The following is a 24,802-nucleotide window of genomic DNA, read 5'->3' on the forward strand; positions in this document are numbered from 1 at the left end:
GTGTTGGCAGGCCTTCAACAGCAGTCCTGCCTGAAAAACCGAAGTACTCATTTTTAACCCTAATTGTTGTAAAATGTCTCTTCCCCATAGATTGATGGGGATTTTTTCAACTATAAAAGGAGTAAAAACTCCTGTTTCACCTTCAAATATCCATCTTAAAGGGGTAGCACTAACTTCAGCTGCTATTGATCCTCCTACCCCAGACATGTAGGTGTCTGCCTTTTTCTTTGGCCAGTGACTGGGCCAGTTGGCACCTCTAATGACTGTGCGATCTGCACCTGTGTCCACCAGTCCTTCTAATGCTATGCCATTTATATAGATGGTGAGCATAGGTCGGTCAGCTGTCACAGCTGCTGTCCAGTATATTCCTGGGTTTTTCTGCTTGGAGTCAGAACATGGGTGACTGTCACCAGGTTGCTTATTAGGGGTCTGTATCAATAAACCCGATGCTACTACTTCCCCTGGTTGATAAGTCACACATTGTCTCCCTGTGTTAGTGACTGGGATATTATCTACACATTCCCCAGTTTCCCACATCACTGTATGGATGAACACTGTCTTGTAAGTACTCTCAGGAGGTGAAATGGTCAAGCCTACTGTGCCTGGAGGCAAGGGATCCATAGGCTGGAGAGGAACAGATTTCACCTCTCCAGGGGGTATCTCAGTTGTCCCAGCTGCATACAACTCTATCCTCCCTAATTGTAGTCCCTTTCTCCCATCATGTTGCTTCCTGGCTGACTGATTGTGTAATCCCTTTCTCCCATCAGATGGCTTCCTGGCTGATTGGTCATGTCTGGGTATTGGACTTAGAGGCACTCTCTGGGTGTGGCATCGGCTGCCATCATGCCCCAAGTGTTTTTTGTCTGGGGCCCTGGAGCTGGGACCCTCATCCCGTTTCCCTGAATCAGTGTACACTCTGAGGCCCAATGGAGTCCTCTGTTGCATTTTGGACATGGGGTTTTGGGTCTTGTTCTCCCAGCCTGCTTTCTCACTCTCTTTCTATGCCAACATTGAGCTTTCAGATGGCCTACTTTACCGCATTGAAAGCATTGACGAGTCTCTCTGGAAACCCCTTGCCAAAAGGGATCCTGTCTCCCCATGTTGGGATCTTGGGAAGATTGCACCATAGCCTGGCTATAAAAGGTATTTGTGCCCACTGTGGCACAGTGTCTTATGATCTCCTCTAAAGGAGCATCCCTATGTAGTCCTAGTATAATCCTTCTACAAACATCATTGGCATTGTCTCTAGCAAGTTGCCTTACCAAAGTGTCTGTTACTTCATTTTCACCATTAGTCTGTATGACAGCTGTCTGCAAACATGCCACAAAATCAGTAAAAGGTTCATTTGGTCCCTGTACAATTTTTGTGTAGGTCTCACCCTTATAGTTTTTTACTGGGGAGAGAAGCCCATGCTTTGATAGCAGCAGTAGAAATTTGCTCAAATGCTGTTATGGAGTAATTAGTCTATACTGAAGCATCTGCATAAGAACCTACACCTGTTAGTAGGTCATAATGGGTGATTGAAGTATTAATTGCACTTTGACTATTTTGTTGGGCTTGAATCCTACAGAGCTCACTAAATTTAGAAAACCACAACAAATTTTGTCCAGGTTCTAAGCACATCTTTGCAATGACTTTCCAGTCACTAGGGGTTAAGGTTTCATAAGCCAAATTGTGTATTAACATCTTAACATAATAGCCCCAAAGACAGTGCAAGATTTTTTCAGGTTTTTAAGGACATCCATATTAAAAGGAGCATATCTTCTACTCTCTTGACCTGCAGAATTATACTGTTGAATCACGGGAAAAATTTGAAGTTTGAAATCATTATCTATTTCTTTTCCATTTTCAATCGCTTCAACAAGCCCTTTCTGTAACCTAGTTATAGAAGTTGGTAGTTGTTGGGGGGGGAATGCGCTGATGTCACCACTCCTCCCACTACTCCTCCTCCCTCCGTCCCTGACTGTGGAGTTGATGTAGGCTGATCAATAATCTGCTCTCTAGGTGGGGTTGAAATTTCTTCTGGACAATCAGAGTCAACACACTCAGATTCCTCAATGTCTTGAGTTCTCTCCTTTCTAAAGCATTCTCCACACAGCTGCCAAAGTTGTCTACTTAAAGCACAGTTCTTGCTACCTTAGTTCTTGTTTAAAACTATTTCCTTGTTTCTTTCAAGGTTATCACATAGGTAGTAAATAAAATTGAAAAGAGGGCACAGATGGCTAGATAGCATTATATCTGAAAAATATCTGCAGGTTTTAGATGAATGCAAACTGTTTAAAATTAGTTTATTGTAGCAAGATAATCTAATGAAGTTTGAGATAGCATTTAAAGAGTTGTAGTATTCTAGATTGAGAAGGTAGTAATCTTGTTGTATTTATCGTGGACAGACCATATTTTTAGTATTATGCTTGGTTTGGTAACCATATTTCAGAAAAGCTGAAAAGTAACTAGCATGTTGAAAGGCTTGAGGTCATAAAATTTGAAGATCTGTCAAAGAAACTGAAGGTATTTAGCCTTCAGAAGAAAAGACTTAGCAAGTCCTTATAATAATTGATCTTCATGTAGAAAAGGAATTTGTCATTTTATCTTTGTGTGAGGTCAGAAATAGGAAAATTAGTAAAAAGTTCTGAGAATGCTATTTGAGCTCAATTTAAGGAAAAACTTACAAAGCTGTCCAAAAGTGGAATGGACTTTCTTAATGGTACATTCTCTGCTCACTTGAAGTCTTCAAGCAAAGGATTAATGAGCACTTGTCAGGATCTTGTAGAAGAGATTGCTTTTTAGATATGTTTTAGGCTAGGTGACGTTTGAGACATTTGCAAACTTTGAGAGTCTCAGGATTGTTGTAGGATCAAGTGAGAAAATATCTGTAAATTACGTAGCTAATTACTGTGCTAAGTACAGTATCTGGAATATAATAGGTGTTATAGAAATGTTTATTTCCTTTCCTTCCCATGTTATATTATCCTCTGTAAACTATACTTCGTTCCTAGAATATTCTCTGTCAGAGGCTTATTATTTCCTTCACATTTAGCTTAGGTACCATCTCTTTCCTGATGCATTCCTTGATTTTCCATTATCATTCTCTCTCTTCAAATTACTTTATGTTGACTTACCTTGTTATATGTTGTTTCTTCTTGGTGGAACAAAATTTCCTTGAGGACAGCATTATATTATTATTATTATTATTTTTCTTTTTAAAAATTTAATTAAATTAATTTTTACAAAAATTTTATGCATAGGTAATTTTTCAGCATTGACAATTGCAAACCTTTTGTTCCAACTTTTCCCTTCCTTCCTCCCACCCCTTCCCCCAGATGGCAGGTTGACCAATACATGTTAAATATGTTAAAGTATAAATTAAATACAATATATGTATACATGTCCAGTTATTTTGCTGTACAAAAAGAATTGGACTTTGAAATAGTGTATAATTAGCCTGTGAAGGAAATATGTAGGCAGACAAAAATAGAGGGATTGGGAATTCTATGTAGTGGTTCATAGTCATCTCCCAGAGTTCTTTCGATGGGTGTAGCTGGTTCAGTTCATTACTGCTCTATTGGAACTAATTTGGTTCATCTTATTGTTGAAGAGGGCCTTGTCCATCAGAATTGATCATACAGTATTATTGTTGAAGCATATGATGATCTCCTGGTTGTGCTCATTTCACTCAGCATCAGTTCATGTAAGTCTTTCCAGGCCTCTTTGTATTCATCCTGTTGGTCATTTTTTACAGAACAATAATAATATTCCATAATATTCAAATACCACAATTTATTCAGCCATTCTCCAATTGATGGGCATCCACTCAGTTTCCAGTTTCTGGCCACTACAAAGAGGGCTGCCATAAACATTCTTGCACATACAGGTCCCTTTCCTTTCTTTAAAAATCTCTTTGGGATATAAGCCCAGTAGTAATTCTGTTGGATCAAAGGATTTGCACGTTTTGATAACTCTTTGAGCATAGTTCCAAATTGCTCTCCAGAATGGCTGGCATTATTATTATTTTTTAAAATTACCTTTGCCCTAGTGACTTACATTATTGAATTGTGATTAAAAGATAATTTCAAAGTTGGGTCTCCAACTCCCTTTAAACTTTAATATATGCCTGGAACACTGTTATTCTCATCTTTGCCTATAATCTTTTTTTTTTTTTTTTTTTTTTTTTTTTTTTTGTGTCACTTCAGTTTTCAATTCAGGTGCCTTAAAGGAAGAAGTAATATAATGATTTGGATTGAGAGTCAAGGGACCTGGAATCTATATCGGCTCTAATAGCAACTCATTGGGTGACTTTGGTCAAAGTACTTTGCCTCGTAGTTCGTTTTCTTGTCTGTCAAGTGAGAGAATTGAAATTGATAATCTCTAAGATATCCCTTCTAAAAGTTTATAAATCTTATTTTAACTAAGGCTTATAATATTTAAGGAAACTCAGGTGTTTTATAAAATATATATACCTTTAAAAATTGTAACTATTCCCTTAAACTAGAGCATCATAAGGGGAAGTCTTTCCTTTTTCACTCCATGTTTCAACCAAATTGACTTATTTGCTATTTTGTGCATATAGTATTCTATCTCAAATCACTATATCTTTGGTTAGGATACCCTCCCATACTTAGAATATATTCTCTCTATAATTCTGCCTTGTGTAATTCCTAGTTTCTCTAAAGGCTTAATTCATGTTATACTTCCAATATGACAACTTTCTTAATTTGCTCAGTTGCTAGCACCCTCCTCTCTCAAAATTATTTTGTATTTGTGAAGCAGGGCTATGTGTTTGCTTCTGTGGTTTTTAATATGGTGTTTTCAGCAATGTTGCCATTTTTTTTTTAAAGCTTTTTATTTATAAAACATGCTTGGATAATTTTTCAATATTGATCCTTGCAAAACCTTTTTTTCCAAATTTTCCCCTCCTTCCCTCCACTCTCTTCCCTAGCTGGCAGATAGTCCAATACATGATAAATATGTTAAAATATATGTTAAATTCAATATATGTTTACATATTTATGTAGTTATCTTGCTGAACAAGAAAAATCAGATCAAGAAAGAAGAAAAAAAAACTGAGAAAGAAAACAAATGCAAGCAAACAACAACAGAAAGAGTGGGAATGCTATGTTGTGTTCCACACTCAATTCCCATGGCCCTCTCTCAGCGTGTAGATGGCTCTCTTCATCATTGAACAAGTGGATGTATAATTCATATATCCAAATCTATAATTTGAATTATCTCATTGTTAAAGAGAGTTATGTCCATCAGAAATGAGCGTCATATAGTCTTACTGTTGCTGTGTAAGTCTGTCCAGGCCTCTCTGAAATTGTCCTGGTGGTCGTTTCTTACAGAACAATAACATTCCATAACATTCATATATTATAATTTATTCAGCTGTTCTCCAGTTGATGGACATCCACTCAGTTTCCAGTTTCTTGCCACTATAAAAAAGGACTGCCACAAAGATTTTTGCACATGTGGGTCCCTTTCCCTCTTTTAAGATCTCTTTGGAATATAATCCCAGTAGAAACATTGTTGGATTAAAAGGTTTGCACAGTTTGATAGTTTTTTGAGCATAGTTCCTGTAATGTGCTGTTGTCTCAAGAAACTGCTGATCGCTCTCTGGTCTAGAGGAGAGACTTCTTCCTCCAGAGAGCCACTTCAAGTCTGGTCCAGACAAGACTCTTTCTCTAGAGTGCTGCCCTCTTTTATCCTCCCAGAGAATGGGCATGGGATAATGCAAGGGCTTCTGGGAAAAATTACTTCAACCAATGAACTTGCTCCTCCTAAGCATGCAAGCTCCTCCCCAGGAGTTCACAGGGGTTAAACTCCCAGTAAAGACCAGAACTAGAGAATTGTTAAGTACCAACCTCTCATTCTCTCATTAGCACTTAGTAAGAACTTAATAGTTCCAAATTGCTCTCTAGAATGGTTAGATCCTTTGACAGTTCTACCAACAATGTATTGGTGTCCCAGTTTTCCCACATCCCCTCCAACATTTGTCATCATCTTTTCCTGTCATCTTAGCCAATCTGACAGGTGTGTACTGGTATCTCAGAGTTGTTTTGATATGCCTTTCTCTGATCAATAGTGATTTGGAGCACCTTTTCATATGACTACAAATAGTTTAAGTTAATTCATCTGAAAATTTGTAGAAATAAGAGCTATTTCTCAGTTGATAAACTGTCAAAGAATATGAACAGGCAGTTTTCAGAAAAAGTAATCAAAATTATCTATAATCTTATAAAAATGCTCTAAATCACTGATGAGAAAAACGCAAATTAAAACAATTCTGAGCTACTACTTCATACATATCAAACTGGCTACTATGACAGAAAAATGACAAATGTTGAAGAGGATGTGGAAAAATTAAAATATGAATGTACAGTTGGTGAAGTTGTATACTGATTCAGCCATTCTGGAGAGCAATTTGAAACTATACCCAAAGGGTTATAAACCCCTTTGACCAAGCAATACCACTACTAGGTCTGTAGCCCCAAAAGATAAAAAACTAAAAGGAAAAAGACATATGTATACAAAAATATGTATAGCAACTCTTTAGTGGTGGCAAAGAACTGGAAAATGAGGATATGTCCATCAAGCAAGGAATGGCTGAACAAGTTGTATATGATTGTGATGGAATCATTAAGGAATGATGAGTAGGATGCTCCCACATAATATGGAAAGACTTACATGAACTGATGCAATGAAGCCAGCAGAACTAGGAAAACATTGTTCATACTAACAGCAATGTTGTATGATGATCTACTATGAATAATTTAGCTACTCTCAGGAATACAATGATCCAAGACAATTCTATAGGACTTATGATGAAAGATGCTGTCCCTCTTTAGGGTGCTCTCTTTAGAGAAAACTGATAGAGCCTGGACACGGTTACAAATTGCTTTCAATAAGGCATTTTCAATAATAGCTCTATCAAAGATATACTGGTATACTTATTTTCCACAGCCCCTCCATTATTTGTTATTTTTCTCTTTTGTCACCTGTGCCAGTATGAAAGATGTGAGATGGAACTTCATAGTTGCTTTAATTTATATTTCTCTATGTATGTTTAAGAAATAAAGTATTAGAGAAACTCACTGTGAATTTTTTTTCACAGTAATGATTACCCAACTATGTATTTCCCTTCATTCTGTTTCCCAAAAAAAGACACTCTCTTGTTCTCAAGTACTTTAATAATATGCAAATTAAGCTAGTTATGAGAAAATGAATATGTGGACTAAATTAGTGACTTGATATAGTTCAGATGATCAATTTTCAAAGTATCGTAAAGGAAAATCAGCAGGACTTAGTATTCAGTCTAGTGTGAGAAGGATGTCCAAATTTATAGATTTTCAAAAATCATACTTGTAATTAGTTTCTTAATGAAATTATAGGTCCAATCAAAATGGAATTGTTTTGCTGATTTTGAAGGCATCTTTCTTTGATTTTAATTAATGTTTTTATTTTTGTTTTGCTCAGCTATGTTCAAGTACCTTATGTAAATTTTTTTCCTTTTGATTTCTCTAATAATTTTAGTTTTTAGTTTTTTGGTTTTTTTCCCTCCCTCTTATAGTCCTTTATTGCTTACTTTCTGTTTTTTTCCCTTTTGATTTTAGTATCTCTTTGAGCTGGACTGCAAAGCTGTCCCAATCCTCTTTTATGCTGGAGAATTCATGTTTTATCAGCCTTAGTCTCTGCCCCAAGTGCCTTCTGGGGAGAAAACTGCCTCTAGTTAGATGTCATTCCCTTTTAGTATAGTGTAATATAGGTTGTTATTTGAGCTATCTCTCTTCTTTGGTTCTCTGGATGAGGTCTTGATTTGCCAGAGTATGGTAACCTTTTATATATTAGTTCTCTACATTATTTTCACAGCTCATTGTTTTGCTGCTTTTCAATCTTTATAAATGTTTTGGGATTATAAATGTTTTAAAATTGATGATTTCTGTTTCTATTTTTATCATATAAGTTTTTAGAGATAAAAATTTTTGCTTGAGGACTGCTTTAATTGTAATTTTCCATATGTTTCATTGTTACTGATTTTTTTTTTGTTTTATGATCAACTAATGTTAATGTCGTTCTCAGTTTCTTGCTCTTATTTTCTTTATTGTAACTTGTATTATATTTTCTTTCTTATTTATGTTTCTGTTGGTTTCATCCAATTCTTAGGAGAGAGTATTAAAGTTATCATTACTTTGTATTATTGTTATTTTGCAAAATTTTTCTCCTTTAAGAATTGGCCATCATATTCTTTGGTATAGATATATTAGAATTTTTTTCAATGTTTATTATACTTTTAGCATGATACCATTTTTCTGTTTGTTTATCTTACCTTTTTCAATTTTTATTGCTTAACTTGCATATTTATTCTTTATATAATCATCTCTGAAAACTGTGATTGATTGTTATATAGTAAATCTTTGAAAATTATGAATTGATTGTTCTTTTCTTTTTCTCAGGTATATTTTATTTGATAAGAGAAACCATTTGGGATGGTGTTCTTATTTGTAAAAAGAGCACTTGGATTCAAATCCTACCTCTTTGCCCTTGGGCAAATTTTTTTCCCCCATTTTTCTGAACCCCAATTTCCTTATCACCAAAATGGGGTTGGACTAGATAGCCAATGAATTTCCTTAAAGGTCCAAATCTATTACTCTTATGATCTAGTTTTTAAACATTGCCTTACATTTTGTGAAGACCTATATTTTTATACTTATCCTAGGTATCAGTTTTATTTGAAAGGGAAGGAAAGGTCCTTCAGTTTTTGCCTGGTACCACTTTCATTTTAATGATAAATTTTCAGTTCTCTGGCAGAGAGGGGAAAAGCCTCATGTTCTTTTCTGTGGGACAGTGGGGCAGTAGAGTTTTTATTTTCAGATTTTTAGTTTTTTTTTTCTTGCCTCACTGTGTGGTACTTGGTAATGGTGTTTACATAAATAAGAGAAATGGAGAAATAATCCCCCCAAAGAAGAAAAGTCAGAAATCAGGAAGATGTTCATGTTAAGAATTTATTTGGTTGATTTATTGAACTAGGCTCTGAACTTATTCAGATTAATTTCCCTTTTGTTTATCTTTGCTTTCTTATAGAAAGTGAGCTTTTTAAAGATTTCCTTTCAAATCATTTGTTCTTGCTTCTTGCAACATAAAGCACCATTTTCTAGTGTTGTTTCCTTGATAAGCTTTTTAAGGGTCAGAATTTTGCAATGGCTAAAAATGGATCTTGCTGTAATTTAAAGTTTAAAAATATATTTTCAAATAATTACAAAAGCATTTTTTCCCTCTTGTAGGCACAGGTATTTAAGCATGGAACACGGGAAAGCTGTTTACCCTATGGTAAGTAATATTTTTATAATTTGGTGTTTTGTAATTAATATGGTTGAATGAGACTCCTATTTTATAATATGCAAATAAATAGTCTTTTTGGCTATTTTGACCTAATTACTTTTAAATTACTTTTTGATTGTGCCTTTCATTTTGAGAATTGTATAGGTGTTTTGAAATTTTATTTCTTATACTACTACTAAAACTTTTTTCCCCTCATTTCATCTGGAAATTTTATTAAATCACTAGCAGCATAGTAATTTTGATCATTGTTCATGCTCAAATTACTTTGCTTCTTTTTAAAAATATATATTTTTTCATCTACAAAATCAATATTTTCTCATATCTTTTAATCCTCACAATTGGAAAAAAAAGAAAAACAAAATTCTTGTAACAAATATGCAAAGCCAAACAAAAGAAATTCCTTCATTGCCCATATCCAAAAGTCATATGACACATTCTGTACTTTTCAATAATTGGTTTGTTTCTTGGAGCATGGAGAGTTGTGTAAGGTCCATCTCTGGGTTTCATTCCTCTCCTCATTGTTCCCTTCTCTCTCTAGACTTCTTCATCTTCTAAGTTTAACTCTAGCCATGGACTTCACACATTGGAAGTATCCTGTATATGTCTTTCTCTCTGATTTCGCTCCTGTCAGAACCTCATTTTAAGAAAGAAATCTAGGACTGCCATATTTTTATTATTCTTCAGGCTGTACTCCTAACTCTTCCAGCTCTGTAATGCTCCCCATTCTAGGTACTTTCATCTCCTTTCTGACCCTTCTTTAAAGTTTTTTTTTTTGTTGTTGTTGTTTTTAATGTTATCTTCCTCCACAAAGCTTCTTGAGGACAGAAATTGTCATTCTTTCAGTTTGTGTTTGTATTCTCATTGCTTAACATAGTGCCTGACACATAGTAATGCTTACTAAATGCTTGTTGACATTAAAATAGGGAGCATGAAGAGTTTCTAAAAGCCTCATATCTTTAGATTTTATTTACTTTGATGGAATTTGGGGAAAGCATTGGACCCTTTTTTTTTTTTTTTGGATGCTCTAGCTTTCTGTTCCACCCTCTTGATTTTTAAAAAAGATGTTGTTCCTAGTATTAAGTTGTTAAAAACCTGGAAAGGAAAGATCGAACTATACTCTCCTCTCATTTGCAACACATATTCAAAGAAAACATTATGAAATGAGATCCTTTAGGGCCCAATTACATTGCCAGACTATTAAATCCATTCTTAGCATAAATATATATACTTTTCAGACTATTGTATAATAACATGAAAAATCTTTTTTTTTCTATTTACACTTATTTTATAAAAGAAATATTTGATTTATTAATAATATATCTGACTTTTTAATTTAGATAATTAAAAAATTATTTTTAACATATATTGCTTTATGAATCATGTTGGGAGAGAAAAATCAGAACAAAAGGGAAAAACCATAGGAGAGAAAAAGAAAAAAAAAACAAAAAAAGAAGTGAATATAGCATGTATTGATTTACATTTAATCTCTTTCATTCTTTTTCTGGATGCAGATGGCATTTTCTGGCTAAAGTCTGTTAGGATTGTTTTGGATCTCTAAACCATTGAGAAGAACTAAGCCTTTCATAGTTGATCATCACACATTCTTGCTGTTATTGTGTATACTATATTCCTGGTTTTGCTTGTTTCATTCAGCATCAGTTCTTGTATATCTTTTAAGCCTTTCTAAAATCATCTTGTTCGTCATTTTTTATAGAACAATAATATTCCATTATCTTCATATACTACAACTTGTTTAGTCATCCCCCAATTGATGGGCATCTATTCATTTTCCAATTCTTTCCTATCATAAAAAGAACTGCTACAAACTTTTTGCACATGTGGTTCTTTTCCCTTCTTTACGATTTCTTTGGGATACAGACCCAGCAATGGCACTGCTAGATCAAAAGACATGCATAGTTTTATAGCCATTTGGACATGGTTACAGATTGCTCTCCAGAATGGTTGGATCATTTCACAACTCCACCAATAATGCATTAGTGTCCCAGTTTTCCCATATCCCCGCCAACATTTATCATTATCTTTTCCTGTCATCTTAGCCGTCCTATAAAGTTATACTTCAGAGTTGTTTTATTTTTCATTTCCTCTAATCAATAGTGATTTAGAGCATTTTTTTTTCATATAACTATAGATGGCTTTAATTTTGTCATCTGAAAATTGTATGTTCATGACCTTTAACCTTTTATCAATTGGGGAATGACTAGTATTCTTATAAATTTGACACAGTTCTTTATACTTTTTAGAAATGAGACCTTTATCAGAAATACTGACTATAAAGATTTTTCTTCCTCGGCATTATATTTCCCTTTTAATCTTGTTTCTGTTGGTTTTGTTTGTGCAAAACCTTTTTAACTTAATGTAATAAAAGTTGTCCATTTTGCCTTTCATAATGTTCTCTAATTCTTTTTTGGTCATAAATTCCTTTCTTCTCCATAGATCTGATAGGTAAATTATTTCTTGTTCTCCTAATTTGTTTATGGTATCATCCTTTATACACAAAATATATGCTTATTTTGACCTTATTTTGGTGTGGAGTATGAGATATAGGTCTGTGCTGAGTTTCTGACATATTATTTTCTAGTTTTCCAAGCAATTTTTGTCAAATAGTGAGTTCTTATTTCCAGAAGTTGGAGTTTGGGGGTTTATCAAATACTAGATTGCTATAGGCCTTGATTATTGTGTCATGTGTATTTAATCTGTTCCACTGATCCATCACTCTGTTTCTTAGCCAATACCAAATAGTTTTGATAACCGCTGCTTTGTAATATGTTTTAGGTTTGTTAGTGCTAAGCCACCATCTTTTGCATTTTTTCATTAATTCCTTTAATGTCAAAATGTCGAAATGTCTTGATCTTTTGTTCTTCCAAGATGAATTTTGTTATTTTTTCTAGTTCTATAAAATAATGTTTTGGCAGTTTGATTGATATGGCACTGAACAAGTAGACCAATTTAGGCAGACTTGTCATTATTAGCTCGCCCTAGCCATGAACAATTGATATTTTTCCAGTTGTTTAGATCTGAGTTTTATTTGTGTGAGAAGTGTTTTCTAATTGTGTTCATATAGTTCTTGGGTTTGTCTTGACAGGTAGACTTTTTTTTTTTTTTTTTTGTCTGACTGTATTCTGTCTGTTAAGTGGGTCACTGCAAAACTTTTAGAACTTACTATAAAATATTAAATTGAAAAGAACAAAATCGCATAAATAAAACTAGAGCAGGACTTACATTGTCTTTCATTTTTAGGTGATTAATGTTTGATTTGAACTGAAGCTATCTGTTGCATGTAAACACATTCGTATTTTGAAATTATCAGACTAACTTTGTAGCTTTTAAATTTTGGTTTGTATACTCCCAAATCTCTCTCTCAATTTTTTTTTCTCATTTTTTTTTTTTTTCCTTCTGAGAGGTGTGTGTGGAAGGTGAACTGTGATTTCATCCATATGAGGAACTTTCTTCCTTTGATGCAGATTGAGAATTCATAATTTTAATTATTTGGGAATACTAAATTAAATTAATTTCCCATGGTCATATATATAGAATGTATCAGACATAGGACATAACTTCAAAACCAAAACCTCACACCTTCCATGAAACTTTCCTTGATAATGTTAATACCAATTGTTCACCTTCCTGTCTGCCTATAGAAAGATCCAGTGCCTGTTGTTTAACCACTATATATTTGCTTCTGTATCTCTTGAATATAGTTATCTTGTTTATAACCTCCATAATAGACTGTTTGCTCTATTAGGGAAGGAAATATAACTTGTTTTAACTTCATGTCTCCCTGCAACCTACCCAAGTTTAAACTATATTCCTGCTGTGATCTTATAAGTGAAGAATATTACTACTTTCATTTCCATTCAACAAACATTTGTCAGGTATCTACAATGTGAAAGACACTAGGGATACAAAGTAAAAAATGAAATAGCCCTTGTTCTTAGTCTGCCTTCAGCAGTGTATTAGGTTTATGGGAAAAAATTATAGAACAGTACAAAAAGAGTATACTTTTTTTCCTTCTTCTTCTATATCTGTTATTTCATCATTGTAGATTAGGGGTCAGCAAATTATAGTCTAAATAAAAATAGCCTGGAAGTAACTTTCTGAGGACTATATAGTTACTATATGTGGTATAGAATTTGAACCACTGTTATCCAAACTTTGAAGTTGGTTCTCTAATAGCTTTGCCATAACTTTTTCTTCATAATGTTCTGCAAAGTATTAAATGAACAATAATTAAATGTTTTTATCAGACCACATTTTCTTTGGACATTCAGGAAAGAGAACAATAGGTATCAGGTTATCAGGGGAAAGTTTTATGGAGGATGTGAGGTTTGAGTCTTGAAGAATCAATAGGATTTGGATAGAGGGAAAAAAGGGGAGAGGATTCTAATCAGAACACACAGTAAGACCAGAGCTCTTGTGCAGAGAATAGGTATATTATAAAGTTCATGTTAGATAAAAATGTGGGCCATGTTTCACTGGGTCGTTGGGCCAATTCACTTTAGCAGTTTAATTGAATTGACATGCATAGGAAAACTAATTTAAACTTATACCATTATATGACAGTAATAAAAACATAAGCAAAATCTTTAAAGGCTGTATAGAGATTTACCATATTTTAAGTAAAGATTATTTGGAAATTCACATAACCAATGATTTCTGCCAAATATTTATGACTATGTACTCTGTTTTGCAGCATCCACTGTGCTTGAGTGCCTTGATAACTGCAGGCTGTCAGAAAGTAATCATACTCTTCTCCGAAAACTTGGTGTGAAGCTTGTTCAGCGACTTGGATTGACTTTTCTCAAACCCAAGTTGGCAAAATGGAGGTTAGTTGACAAACTATGAACTTTTTCTTTTCTCAGTTTTATTTGTTTGACCACAAAAAACCAAATATATCACATATAGCAATGGTAGAATGTCTTGCATGATATATTTCAAAGATTGATCAGTTTGCTCTTTATTTTTCATATAAAAATTAATTCAGTTGAATAATAATTTTAATAAATATTATCTATTTTCTGAAAATCACTGTTAGGTATTTGAGATAGAGAAAGCAACATTTTTTTTTGAAAACTTATATTTTATTGAAAAATTTTACTCAACAAGGTTGCCCACTATCACCATTACTATTCAATATAGTACTAGAAACGCTAGCCTCGGCAGAGAAAGAGATTCAAGGAATTAGAGTAAGAAATGAGGAAATCAAACTATCACTCTTTGCAGATGACATAATGGTATACTTAGAGAACCCCAAAGACTCTGCTAAAAAACTATTAGAAATAATTCAGAATTTTAGCAAAGTGGCAGGATACAAAATAAATCCACATAAATCCTCAGCATTCTTATATATCACCAACAAAATGCAACAGCAAGAGATACAAAGAGAAATTCCATTCCAAACAAATGTTGAGAGTATAAAGTATTTGGGAATCCATTTACTAAAGAATAATAAGGAATTATATGAGAAAAATTACAAAACACTTGCCACAAAAATAAAGTCAGATTTAAATAATTGGAAAGACATTCAGTGCTCTTGGATAGGCCGAGCGAATATAATAAAGATGACAATACTCCCCAAACTAATCTATTTATTTAGTGCTATACCAATCAGACTCCCAAGAAACTATTTTAATGACCTAGAAAAAATAACAACAAAATTCATATGGAAGAATAAAAGGTCGAGAATTGCAAGGGAACTAATGAAAAAAAAGTCAGAGGAAGGTGGTCTAAGTGTACCTGATCTAAAGCTATATTATATAGCAGCAGTCACCAAAACCATTTGGTATTGGCTACGAAATAGAACGGTAGATCAGTGGAACAGATTAGATACAAAGGACAAAAAAGGGTACATCTATAGCAATCTAATCTTTGACAAACCCAAAGATACCAACATTAGGGACAAAAATTCATTATTCGGAAGAAACTGTTGGGAAAACTGGAAATTAGTATGGCAGAAATTAGATATGGATCCACACTTAACACCATATACCAAGATAAGATCAAAATGGGTCCATGATTTAGGCATAAAGAATGAGATCATAAATAGATTAGAGAAACAGAGAATAGTCTACCTCTCAGACCTGTGGAGGAGGAAGGAATTTATGACCAGAGGAGAACTAGAGATCATTATTGATCACAAAATAGAAGATTTTGATTACATCAAACTAAAAAGTTTCTGTACAAACAATACTAATGCAAACAAGATTAGAAGGGAAGTAACAAATTGGGAAAATATTTTTAAAAGTAAAGGTTCTGACAAAGGTCTCATTTCCAAAATATATAGAGAACTGACCCTGATTTATAGGAAACCAAACCATTCTCCAATTGATAAATAGTCAAAGGGATATGAACAGACAATTCTCAGATGATGAAATTGAAACTATTTCCACTCATATGAAAGAGTGTTCCAAATCACTACTGATCAGAGAAATGCAAATTAAGACAACTCTGAGATACCACTACACACCTGTCAGATTGGCTAAGATGACAGGAACAAATAATGATGAATGTTGGAGGGGATGTGGGAAAGCTGGGACACTGATACATTGTTGGTGGAGTTGTGAAAGAATCCAGCCATTCTGGAGAGCAATTTGGAACTATGCCCAAAAAGTTGTCAAACTGTGCATACCCTTTGACCCAGCATTGCTGTTATTGGGATTATATCCCAAAGAAATACTAAAGAGCGGAAAGGGACCTGTATGTGCCAAAATGTTTGTGGCGGCTCTTTTTGTTGTAGCTAGAAACTGGAAGTTGAATGGATGTCCATCAATTGGAGAATGGTTGGGTAAATTGTGGTATATGAAGGTTATGGAAGAAATGACCAGCAGGAGGAATACAGAGAGGCTTGGAGAGACTTACATCAACTGATGCTGAGTGAAATGAGCAGAACCAGAAGATATACACTATACACTTCAACAACAATACTGTATGAGGATGTATTCTGATGGAAGTGGAAATCTTCAACATAAAGAAGATCCAACTCACTTCCAGTTGATCAATGATGGACAGAAATAACTACACCCAGAGAAGGAACACTGGGAAGTGAATGTAAATTGTTAGCACTACTGTCTATCTACCCAGGCTACATGTACCTTCGGAAGCTAATAATTAATGTGCAACAAGAAAATGGTATTTACACACATATATTGTATCTAGGTTATATTGTAACACATGTAAAATGTATGGGATTACCTGTCATTGGGGGGAGGGAGTGGAGGGAGTGAATAATTTGGAAAAATGAATAAAAAAAAAAAAGAAAAGAAAAATTTTACTCAGAGATGAAGAAAATACTAATAAATGTTCAGATTTAGTAGACTTTGAATAGGAAATGTTTCTTGAACTCAGTCCAGAAGGAAGCTATGGATTCTGAAAAAACATAAGTAAAAGAGTGCCTTCAATCAAGAAGGACAGCTTGTGTAGTGGAATGAAGATTGGAGATAGTATGTTGAGCCTAGGGAGCAATAAGTAGATCAGTTTAGTTAGAATTTAGCGTATAAGAGAGGAAGTACTATGAGGTAAGTCTGAAAATATGGATGAGGGACTACTGATTTGTTTAAATGGCAGATTGTTTAAATCTCAGAGGCAGTAGGGAGAACCTAAATTTTGAGAAAGGGAGTGATATTTTGGTTTCCATGTGAAAAATGAGTAGAGAGAATAATTAAAACGTAAGGCAGTAATCCAGGTAAAAGAACTGATGAAGACTTGAAGCAGAATAATGACTTTATGAATAGAGAACAAGGTATAGAAAAAGGATGTTAGGAAGGTTGGACATTTAGGAACTATTTAGAATAATTGAACTCCCAAAAGATTAAGGCCATAGTGAGTGTGATAGACTGCAAGAACAGGAGAAGGTAGAGACACTTGTGATTACAATGAAGATGAAGAAGATAGGTTTTTGAGGAGTAAGGCAGAGGTAGAAATGGAAGCATAGTTATTATAAGAAAGAAATTTCAGAATTCATGGTCATGGAAGCTTCCATAGAAGTAGGAATCTAACAGTCTTCCTGGGATGACTGAGGTGGCATGAAAAATAAGGTCACGGAACATGAAGCAAAAGATTGTATGAAAACATAGAAATCCCTAAGTTATGAAGGCAAGGAATTGGGCTAGGGAGGAACATTGTGAGACAGGTTGTCAATTTCTTGAAAAAACATGAGGGAATGGCTGGAGTCTTATTAAGGACTGTAATGAAGATTTGGTTACGGTAATAATATAGATAATATAAATCTTAGAAAAGTTTCTAAGTGATGGCAAAGGTGTGATCTAGAGGTAGAAGTGAGAACCATTCCTTGTGACTCTCATTCATGAAAGATCACCTAGCACTTGAAAAGTGTTTCTAAGGATGAATGGTTGAGAAAAATGAAAGGAAAAGACCTGATAATATCAGAAAAAATAAAATTGATTATATTTTAAATGACAGAAAATGACTCATTACTGAACCACTTACCTGTTTGTATTCAGGCAATCACTTTCTTAAAGAAAGATCAACATTAAAGCTAGAAAAAAGAATAATGATAAGAAAAAGAACAATGTGGGCAACTGAGTGTAGTCATATGATCTTGTTTGTAAAATCTTATAGAGAAAGTACTAAGAGATTGATTCATAAGTTATCTGAAAGAATGGAAGATATGTGGGAGCAATCATAGATTTTTACCCAAAACACTCTAAAACATGAGCAACTACTGATTTAAAACAAATTTTCATGAGGATTATCTGTGAACAGATTTCAAAAGCATTTATGATAATGGTATTTGTAGATAACAGGTAGTGTTCATATTTTGATTATCATAGTTGTCTAAAATATGTAGAGAATAGCAGATTCCTCTGTACTTCTTTTTTGCATTTTTTAAAGCAAAACCTTATGTTGCTCCTTATTCTCAATTTGGAAAAAAAACGACATGAAATCTTGTAAACATATAGAGTCAAGCAAGACAAATGTTCACATTGGCCATGTCAGGAAATATTATATATCCCATTTTATATCCTGAGTCTACTATTTCTCTATTGAGAATTAGGTAGCTTGATTCTCTGTAGTAATGGTTGACCACTGCTTTAATAAGCTATTTTGAATCCCTGAAAATAGTTTGTTTTTACAATGTTGCTGTTGTTTAAATTTTTTTTCTGGTTCTGTTCATGTTGCTCTGTATCAGTTCATAAAAATATTCCCAGGTTTCCCAGAAACCATCCCTTGTCCTCATTTATTACAATATATTAACAACAATTAATTATTCCATTAAATTCACGTCATAATTCGTTCAATATACCCTAACTGATAGATAGTTTCTTAGATCTTTGCCGTTGCTGTGAATATTTTTGTTCATAGAAGTCCTTTCTTTTTTTGGTCTCTTTGGAGTATAACGTAATAGTGGTAGTATTGCTGGGCCAAGGTAATGAGTTTTGAAATTGCGTACCAAAAAGGCTATATCTGTTAGTTTCTTTCTTTACCAGCAGATTAATGTTGAACATTTTTTTTGTCATGCCAGAATAAGTGATGGGTATGAGGTAGAATCTTAGAATTACTTTAATTTGCAATTTTCTAATTACTAGTGATACCGAGACTCTTTCTTGGCTGTTGATAGATTATTTTTCTTCCCTTGAAAGTTTCTACCTCATATCCCATTTATTAATTAAGGAATGGCTCTAAATTTTAATAAGTTCCATATACATGTATATGAAACTTTAGCTGGAAAAATTTGATGTAGATTTCTTCCTCATTAATATGTTGTTTCCTTTCTAATTTTAACAGCATTGATTTTGCTAGTGCTAAAACCTTTTAATTTTTATATAATACAAATATTTGGTTTTGTCTTCTATGATCCTTCTTTTACTTGTTTGGTAAAGAACTCTTCCCTTAAATTGGCTCTTTTCACAATGAGGTTATTCAGACCAATTCCAATAGACTTGTGATTGAGAGAGTACTTGTTGATTGACAACAATCTGCAACAGATGGTTCAAATAGACAGTGAATTGGACACATAATGAATTAGGAGAATAGAAATTACTTTCCTTCAGAAAAATGGAAAATGTTTTTAAAAGACGTCAACTTCTTCCAGAAACCAAGGCATTGTTTTACTAAAAAATATTCTTTGAGTGTTTTATGTAAATGTAGCATAACATCAGAGGAATTAAAAATGAATACTAATAAGAGAGCATTTTGGAGAGACAAATTCATGCCTTTCTATTGTCTTTTCAAGTAGTTCTCATGTTTAATTCAAGTAAATTCAAAAAGATGGAAGAAATGAGAAAAAACAATTTAAGCTGAATGAAAAGCTCTTAACTTTTGGAACAGGCATTAGAGAGAGCATAGTACAAGGATGGACACTTTTGGAGTAGTATGATGGGCTTGCATTAGGGGCGATATCAATAAAGGAATCAGCAAAACCATGAAAAGAGTTTGAATTCAGTCAGGAATTCAGAATCACTGAGATGGACAAGAACTGTGTTAATTATTGGGAATAAATATAAATAACCTTATATATACAAACCTACTATGTATATACTATGTATAGGTATATGAACCTGGGGAAGTCACTTAATATTTGTTTGCCTCAATTTTATCAACTGAAAATGTATAAGTGCTTATCTCCTAGGTTTGTTGGAAGGATCAAATGAGATAATAATTGTAAAGCACTTAGCACAGCGTACATACTAAACATCACGTAAATGTTAGTTTTTAGTGGTAGTATCATTAACTTCCCTATTTCTTACCAAGTACCAACTTGTTTTGATGATTACAATTTTGTAATAGAGGACCAGCTTGAGAGTTGAAGACTTTTACCTTTTCCCTTGGGCACATAACTCTTTTTTTTTTTTTTTTTCTGAGGCTGGGGTTAAGGGACTTGCCCAGGGTCACACAGATAGGAAGTGATCTGGTAATTTCTCATGTTTTTTCATTAGTTCTCTTGGATAGGCTTGATCTTTGGTTCTTCCAGTTGAATTTTGTTATTATTTTTTTCTAGCTCTATAAAGTAATTCTTTATTAGTTTGTTATGTCACTAAGTTAATTTATATTGATTTAGTCTATGAGTAATTAATATTTCTCCAATTATTCAGATCTGTTTTTATTTTGTATTTTATAATTATGTTTATAAATCTAAGCAGACTCCCAAATATATTATATTATCTATAGACATTTTAAATGGAATGTCTTTTCCTTTTTCTTCCTGGTGGATTTTATAGGTAAGGTACAGAAATGCTGGTGATCTGAGTTTATTTTATATTTATTGAAATTTTTAATTGTTTTGATTAGTTTTTTATTTGACTCTGTGATTTTTTTTTTTAAGTAAAATAATTATCTTTGACTAAAAGTGATCATTTCCCACCTCCTGTAACGTGCTCTCTTGGCAGTTACAATTACTAGTCTGTCCTAGACCCACCAGAGTACCTTTGACCACTGTGCTTAGCAGTGTGAACTCTACCCGGCTCGCCTCCTCTGAGGCCTTCAAAGGTCTCTGGCCACAATCTCTTGAATCTATAGCTTACTAACTGGTAGCGCACTCAAGAACAGCCACGTGTGATCTTAAAAGCCTTTATTATACCTACTCACATAATACCCTGACTGATGCCCTAACTTGTTGGTTCCCGAGTGAACACCTGGTCAGAAGACCCACGTGTTCACTACCAAAATCCTTACCTCTTTTGGCCACCCAGGCTAGGAAGCCAGGGTGAAGAGCACCAGGTTAAAGAGCGCGACTGCTGCCTGCAGTGGGCTTACATAGGGCCTGTGAGGTCACACAACAGCCAATCAGCGAGAGAGTCACCCATTACGAAGCTATCTCAAAATGGACAGGATCCCACCTACAAGGCAGTCCTAATATCCACAGAAATTACTTCCGGGCCTCAATGATGCGCTGTGGCGCAGCCCATTTAAAGGGCCCTTACAACCTCCTTTGATTATATTAATTTCTTCAGTTTCTTTTTTCTTTCTTTTAAAAAAATTGTTATAGCTCCAATGTTTAGTTATCTTTCACAATTTTTAGAGAAAAATTAAATTCTATAAGGAAAAAATTTATTGTTCCTTGTTTCATATACCCTTCCTCCACCCCCATCCCCCCCAAAAAAAGGCTACAATTACCCATGTATGGTCATCCTGGGTTTTGTTCTTTAATAGTTTATTCATAGCTTGTTTACTTTCTTCCATTTGTTGATTATTTTTATTTTACTTTATCTGGTATGTATTGTGTTTGTGCATAATTTTTTGCATATTGTTTCCATAGTAGAATGTAGCTCCTTGAGATCAAGAATTGATTTTTGTCTTTCTTTCTATCCCCATTGCTTTGCATAGTGCTTAGCATGTTGTAGGTACCTAATTAATTCTTATTGATGGCCTGAATTCTTTACTCTATAGTTTATGGATTCTGTCACTCATAATGCTTATGTTATTTAACCTCGTAGAGATAACATTTTATAAATTGTAAAGTATTTTCACTTACATTAATATTGTGGGTATGTTTTAAAGATGAAAGATAATTACAATATTGAGAATACATTCAATCATTAAATTCTCAAGTTTTCAGTAGTAACTCTTAACTTTGAAGTTATGTTTATTTTTTGTTTAGATATCAACGTGGTTGTCGATCTTTGACTGCTAATCTGCGGCTTTCTACCCTGGATGAAGAGAGGCAGATCCCTCAGGTTTTGGCTTCTGACAATGATGAAGACTATGATGTTCCTGAGGAGGTTGAAAATGTCATAGGTGTGTTGCAGCTAGATTGATGTTTTCCATTTACTGTTCAAACCATTTCTTATGTTCTGAATAGTTATTTGAAGTTTCAATTAGTTTGAGTGAATAGAACCAAGTATACTTATCAATTGATTATTATTATTATTATTATTCATTAACAATTAATTATTATTATTAATAATTAATAATTCTTATTTCTTCAGTAATTGTCAGGGGATTTCATAGAAAACTAGTGCTCAGTAATTTTTGATATTGTTGAGGCCTCATGAAAGGATTGAAGCTATAATAGGTTAGATTTCAGAGGTGAAGGAGGATGCCTTCCAGGTAATAGGAACAATATGAGCAATGTTACATAAAAGGTAAACTATAACTGTGGTGGAGACAGAAATCAATGAGAACCCTGACCTAAATGAAATACAAGTCAACAAGTCGACAAATATTTATCTCTTATGTGTCAGACACTCTGATAAGCACTGAAGATACAGTGAAAGGTAAAAAATAAACAATTCTTGAGCTCAGGATCTCTCAATCACCAAGAAAATAAGAAAATCCTGGAAAAGCTTCAGCATGATGAAAAATATTATAGCTTTAATAGGCCTTGAGACATGAAAAAATAATTGCTCAGATAAGGGACTCAATAATGGTACCAGAAATGATCTACTGAAAGAATATGTATTATAAAAAAAGAAGAAATTAGGGCAAAAAAAGTTTTAAGATTATTTTGCAGTTTAATAATGTGGAAATATCCATGGAGAACATAAATAAAAAATGGATAACAAACCAAATTAATTTATTGGTAAACTGAATAGTGAAAATAACAGAGAAACTGATAAAATAAACTGATAAAGGCACAACTGATAGAATTCTAAGAAGCTTCCCAAATAAAAATAATGAATCTAGAAGTCAGCATGCATTTAGTAAGCATGTATTATATTCCAGACCTATGTTATGTGTTAGAATTAAAAGATAAATAGTCTCTGAACTAAAGGAATTTATTATCAGGGAAACAACATTAACATGTGTTGTTATATATATAGACAAAATATACATAAAAAGCATAGATACAGTATTTTAAAAAGTTACAAAAGATGGTTTTGTATAAAGAGAAAACTAGTAGAGGGAGAATTGGTAAAGGCTTTTGTGGAGAAGGTAGTGCTTGAACTGATTATTGATGTAAGCTAGGCATAATGAAAAGAGACACAGACGAGGAAGGAGAACATTCTAGGCACTGGAAACAGTTGGTTTAAAATGAATACCTGTATTATTATACCACTCTTCTGGTTAGACTTTCTGTTTCAAATCTCTTCCCTATCCAGGGTATTCTCCACTTAACTGCCAAAGTGCTTTTCTTAAATATAGGCTCTTTTTGTTTCATTCAGTCAATTCAATCAATTACTTCCATTATTAAATATTAAACTCCTGACTTTTTACAGATTTTTCTGACTGGTTACATTTTATTACCTTTACAGTCTTCTTAAGTTTCCTCCCTTCCATATAAACTGTGATCCCTTTCATTGCAAGTTATTCCTTTTCACTGGCTATCCCCATGCCCAGAAAACAACACAAAGATATAAGGAGATAGAAGCTCAGGCTAGATATTTCCCTTAAAAGTGTGCAGAAATCAGCATTAACATAAAATCCAAATTCAAGCATTAGGCTAGAATAATGAATAAAAAGAAATAGATTATAAAGAGTTATTATGGATAATAATAATAATGTTGATACAAATGCAAGATTGAAACCCAGAAGGAAATGACTTGAAAACATCCACAAGTAAAGCCTCAAAGAAAAATTCATTTCTGACACAAAGCCAAAAGGCAAGACTTTTTTAAATATAAAAAATATTTTTTAAAAAATGAGAGTGGCAGTGGAAACTAATAGAATTGACATAAAAATTTTGGAAAAAAAGATATAAAGAGAAAATTAAAAGTTTGGAATTAAAGGTATAAAATCTTACCTAAGAAAATAACTCCCTGAAGATAGACATATAATAGATAGACCATATAAATTCTAAGAGTCATAAATATATATTTTAAAACAAAGTAAAAAAACTGAAAAAGAGAAAATGTAAAATTTATAACAAAAATAAGTGACCTGAAAAAAAGCATCTCTGAGTAATAAGAATCATAGGGATGACTGAAAGCCATGAACAAAAATAGAGCCAAGACACCATATTGCAAGGATTTTAAAAACTGCCCAAATCTCTTAAAACCAGACGACAGTGTAGAAATTCAAAAAATCTTTTGGTGATCTCTTGAAAGAAACCTCTAAATGAAACCATCAAAGAATATTGTGGGTCAAGGGAGAAAATGCCATGAGCAGTTAGAAAGAATTCTGTAATAAGCAGTAGTAGTGAGAATCACACAGAAATTAATTACCACAATATAGGGGTGAAAAACTTGGAATATGATATTTTAGAAGGCAAAAGATTAGGCTTATAATACCAAGAATAACTTACTTGGTTAAACTGAATATAATCCTACAGTGGAAAAAAATGAATCTTTAATGAAATAATTTTCAAGCTTTCCTGATGAAGAACTAAGTTGAGTAAATATTTTGCCATTAAAATATAGGAGTCAAGGGTAGCAAAGTGGCACAGTGGATAGAATATTGGGCTAGAGTTAGGAAGACTCCTTTTTTACTTCAAGTATAGCCTCAGATATTTACTAGCTATGTGACCTAAGGCAAGCCCCTTAATTCTATATGTCCTTATCTGTAAAATGATCTCGAGAAGGAAATGTCAAACCACTTCAGTATCTTTGCCAAGAAT

At 33.5% G+C, this 24,802-nt stretch overlaps 1 protein-coding gene across 4 annotated transcripts in view; it reads left to right on the plus strand.

The window, feature by feature from the left end:
* The window catches only part of TBCD (tubulin folding cofactor D), a 436,500-nt gene that overhangs the window by 63,728 nt on the left and 347,970 nt on the right, over positions 1-24,802 (plus strand). For all 4 annotated transcript variants that reach the window (XM_074264992.1, XM_074264995.1, XM_074264993.1 and 1 more), the window contains exons 9-11: positions 9,276-9,321; positions 14,045-14,177; positions 21,908-22,044. In XM_074264992.1, the coding sequence (XP_074121093.1) occupies positions 9,276-9,321; positions 14,045-14,177; positions 21,908-22,044 (316 nt within the window). The remainder of the gene's footprint in view (positions 1-9,275; positions 9,322-14,044; positions 14,178-21,907; positions 22,045-24,802) is intronic.

This window comes from Sminthopsis crassicaudata, chromosome 4 (genome assembly GCF_048593235.1).
Source record: "Sminthopsis crassicaudata isolate SCR6 chromosome 4, ASM4859323v1, whole genome shotgun sequence".
NCBI classification, from domain to species: domain Eukaryota; kingdom Metazoa; phylum Chordata; class Mammalia; order Dasyuromorphia; family Dasyuridae; genus Sminthopsis; species Sminthopsis crassicaudata.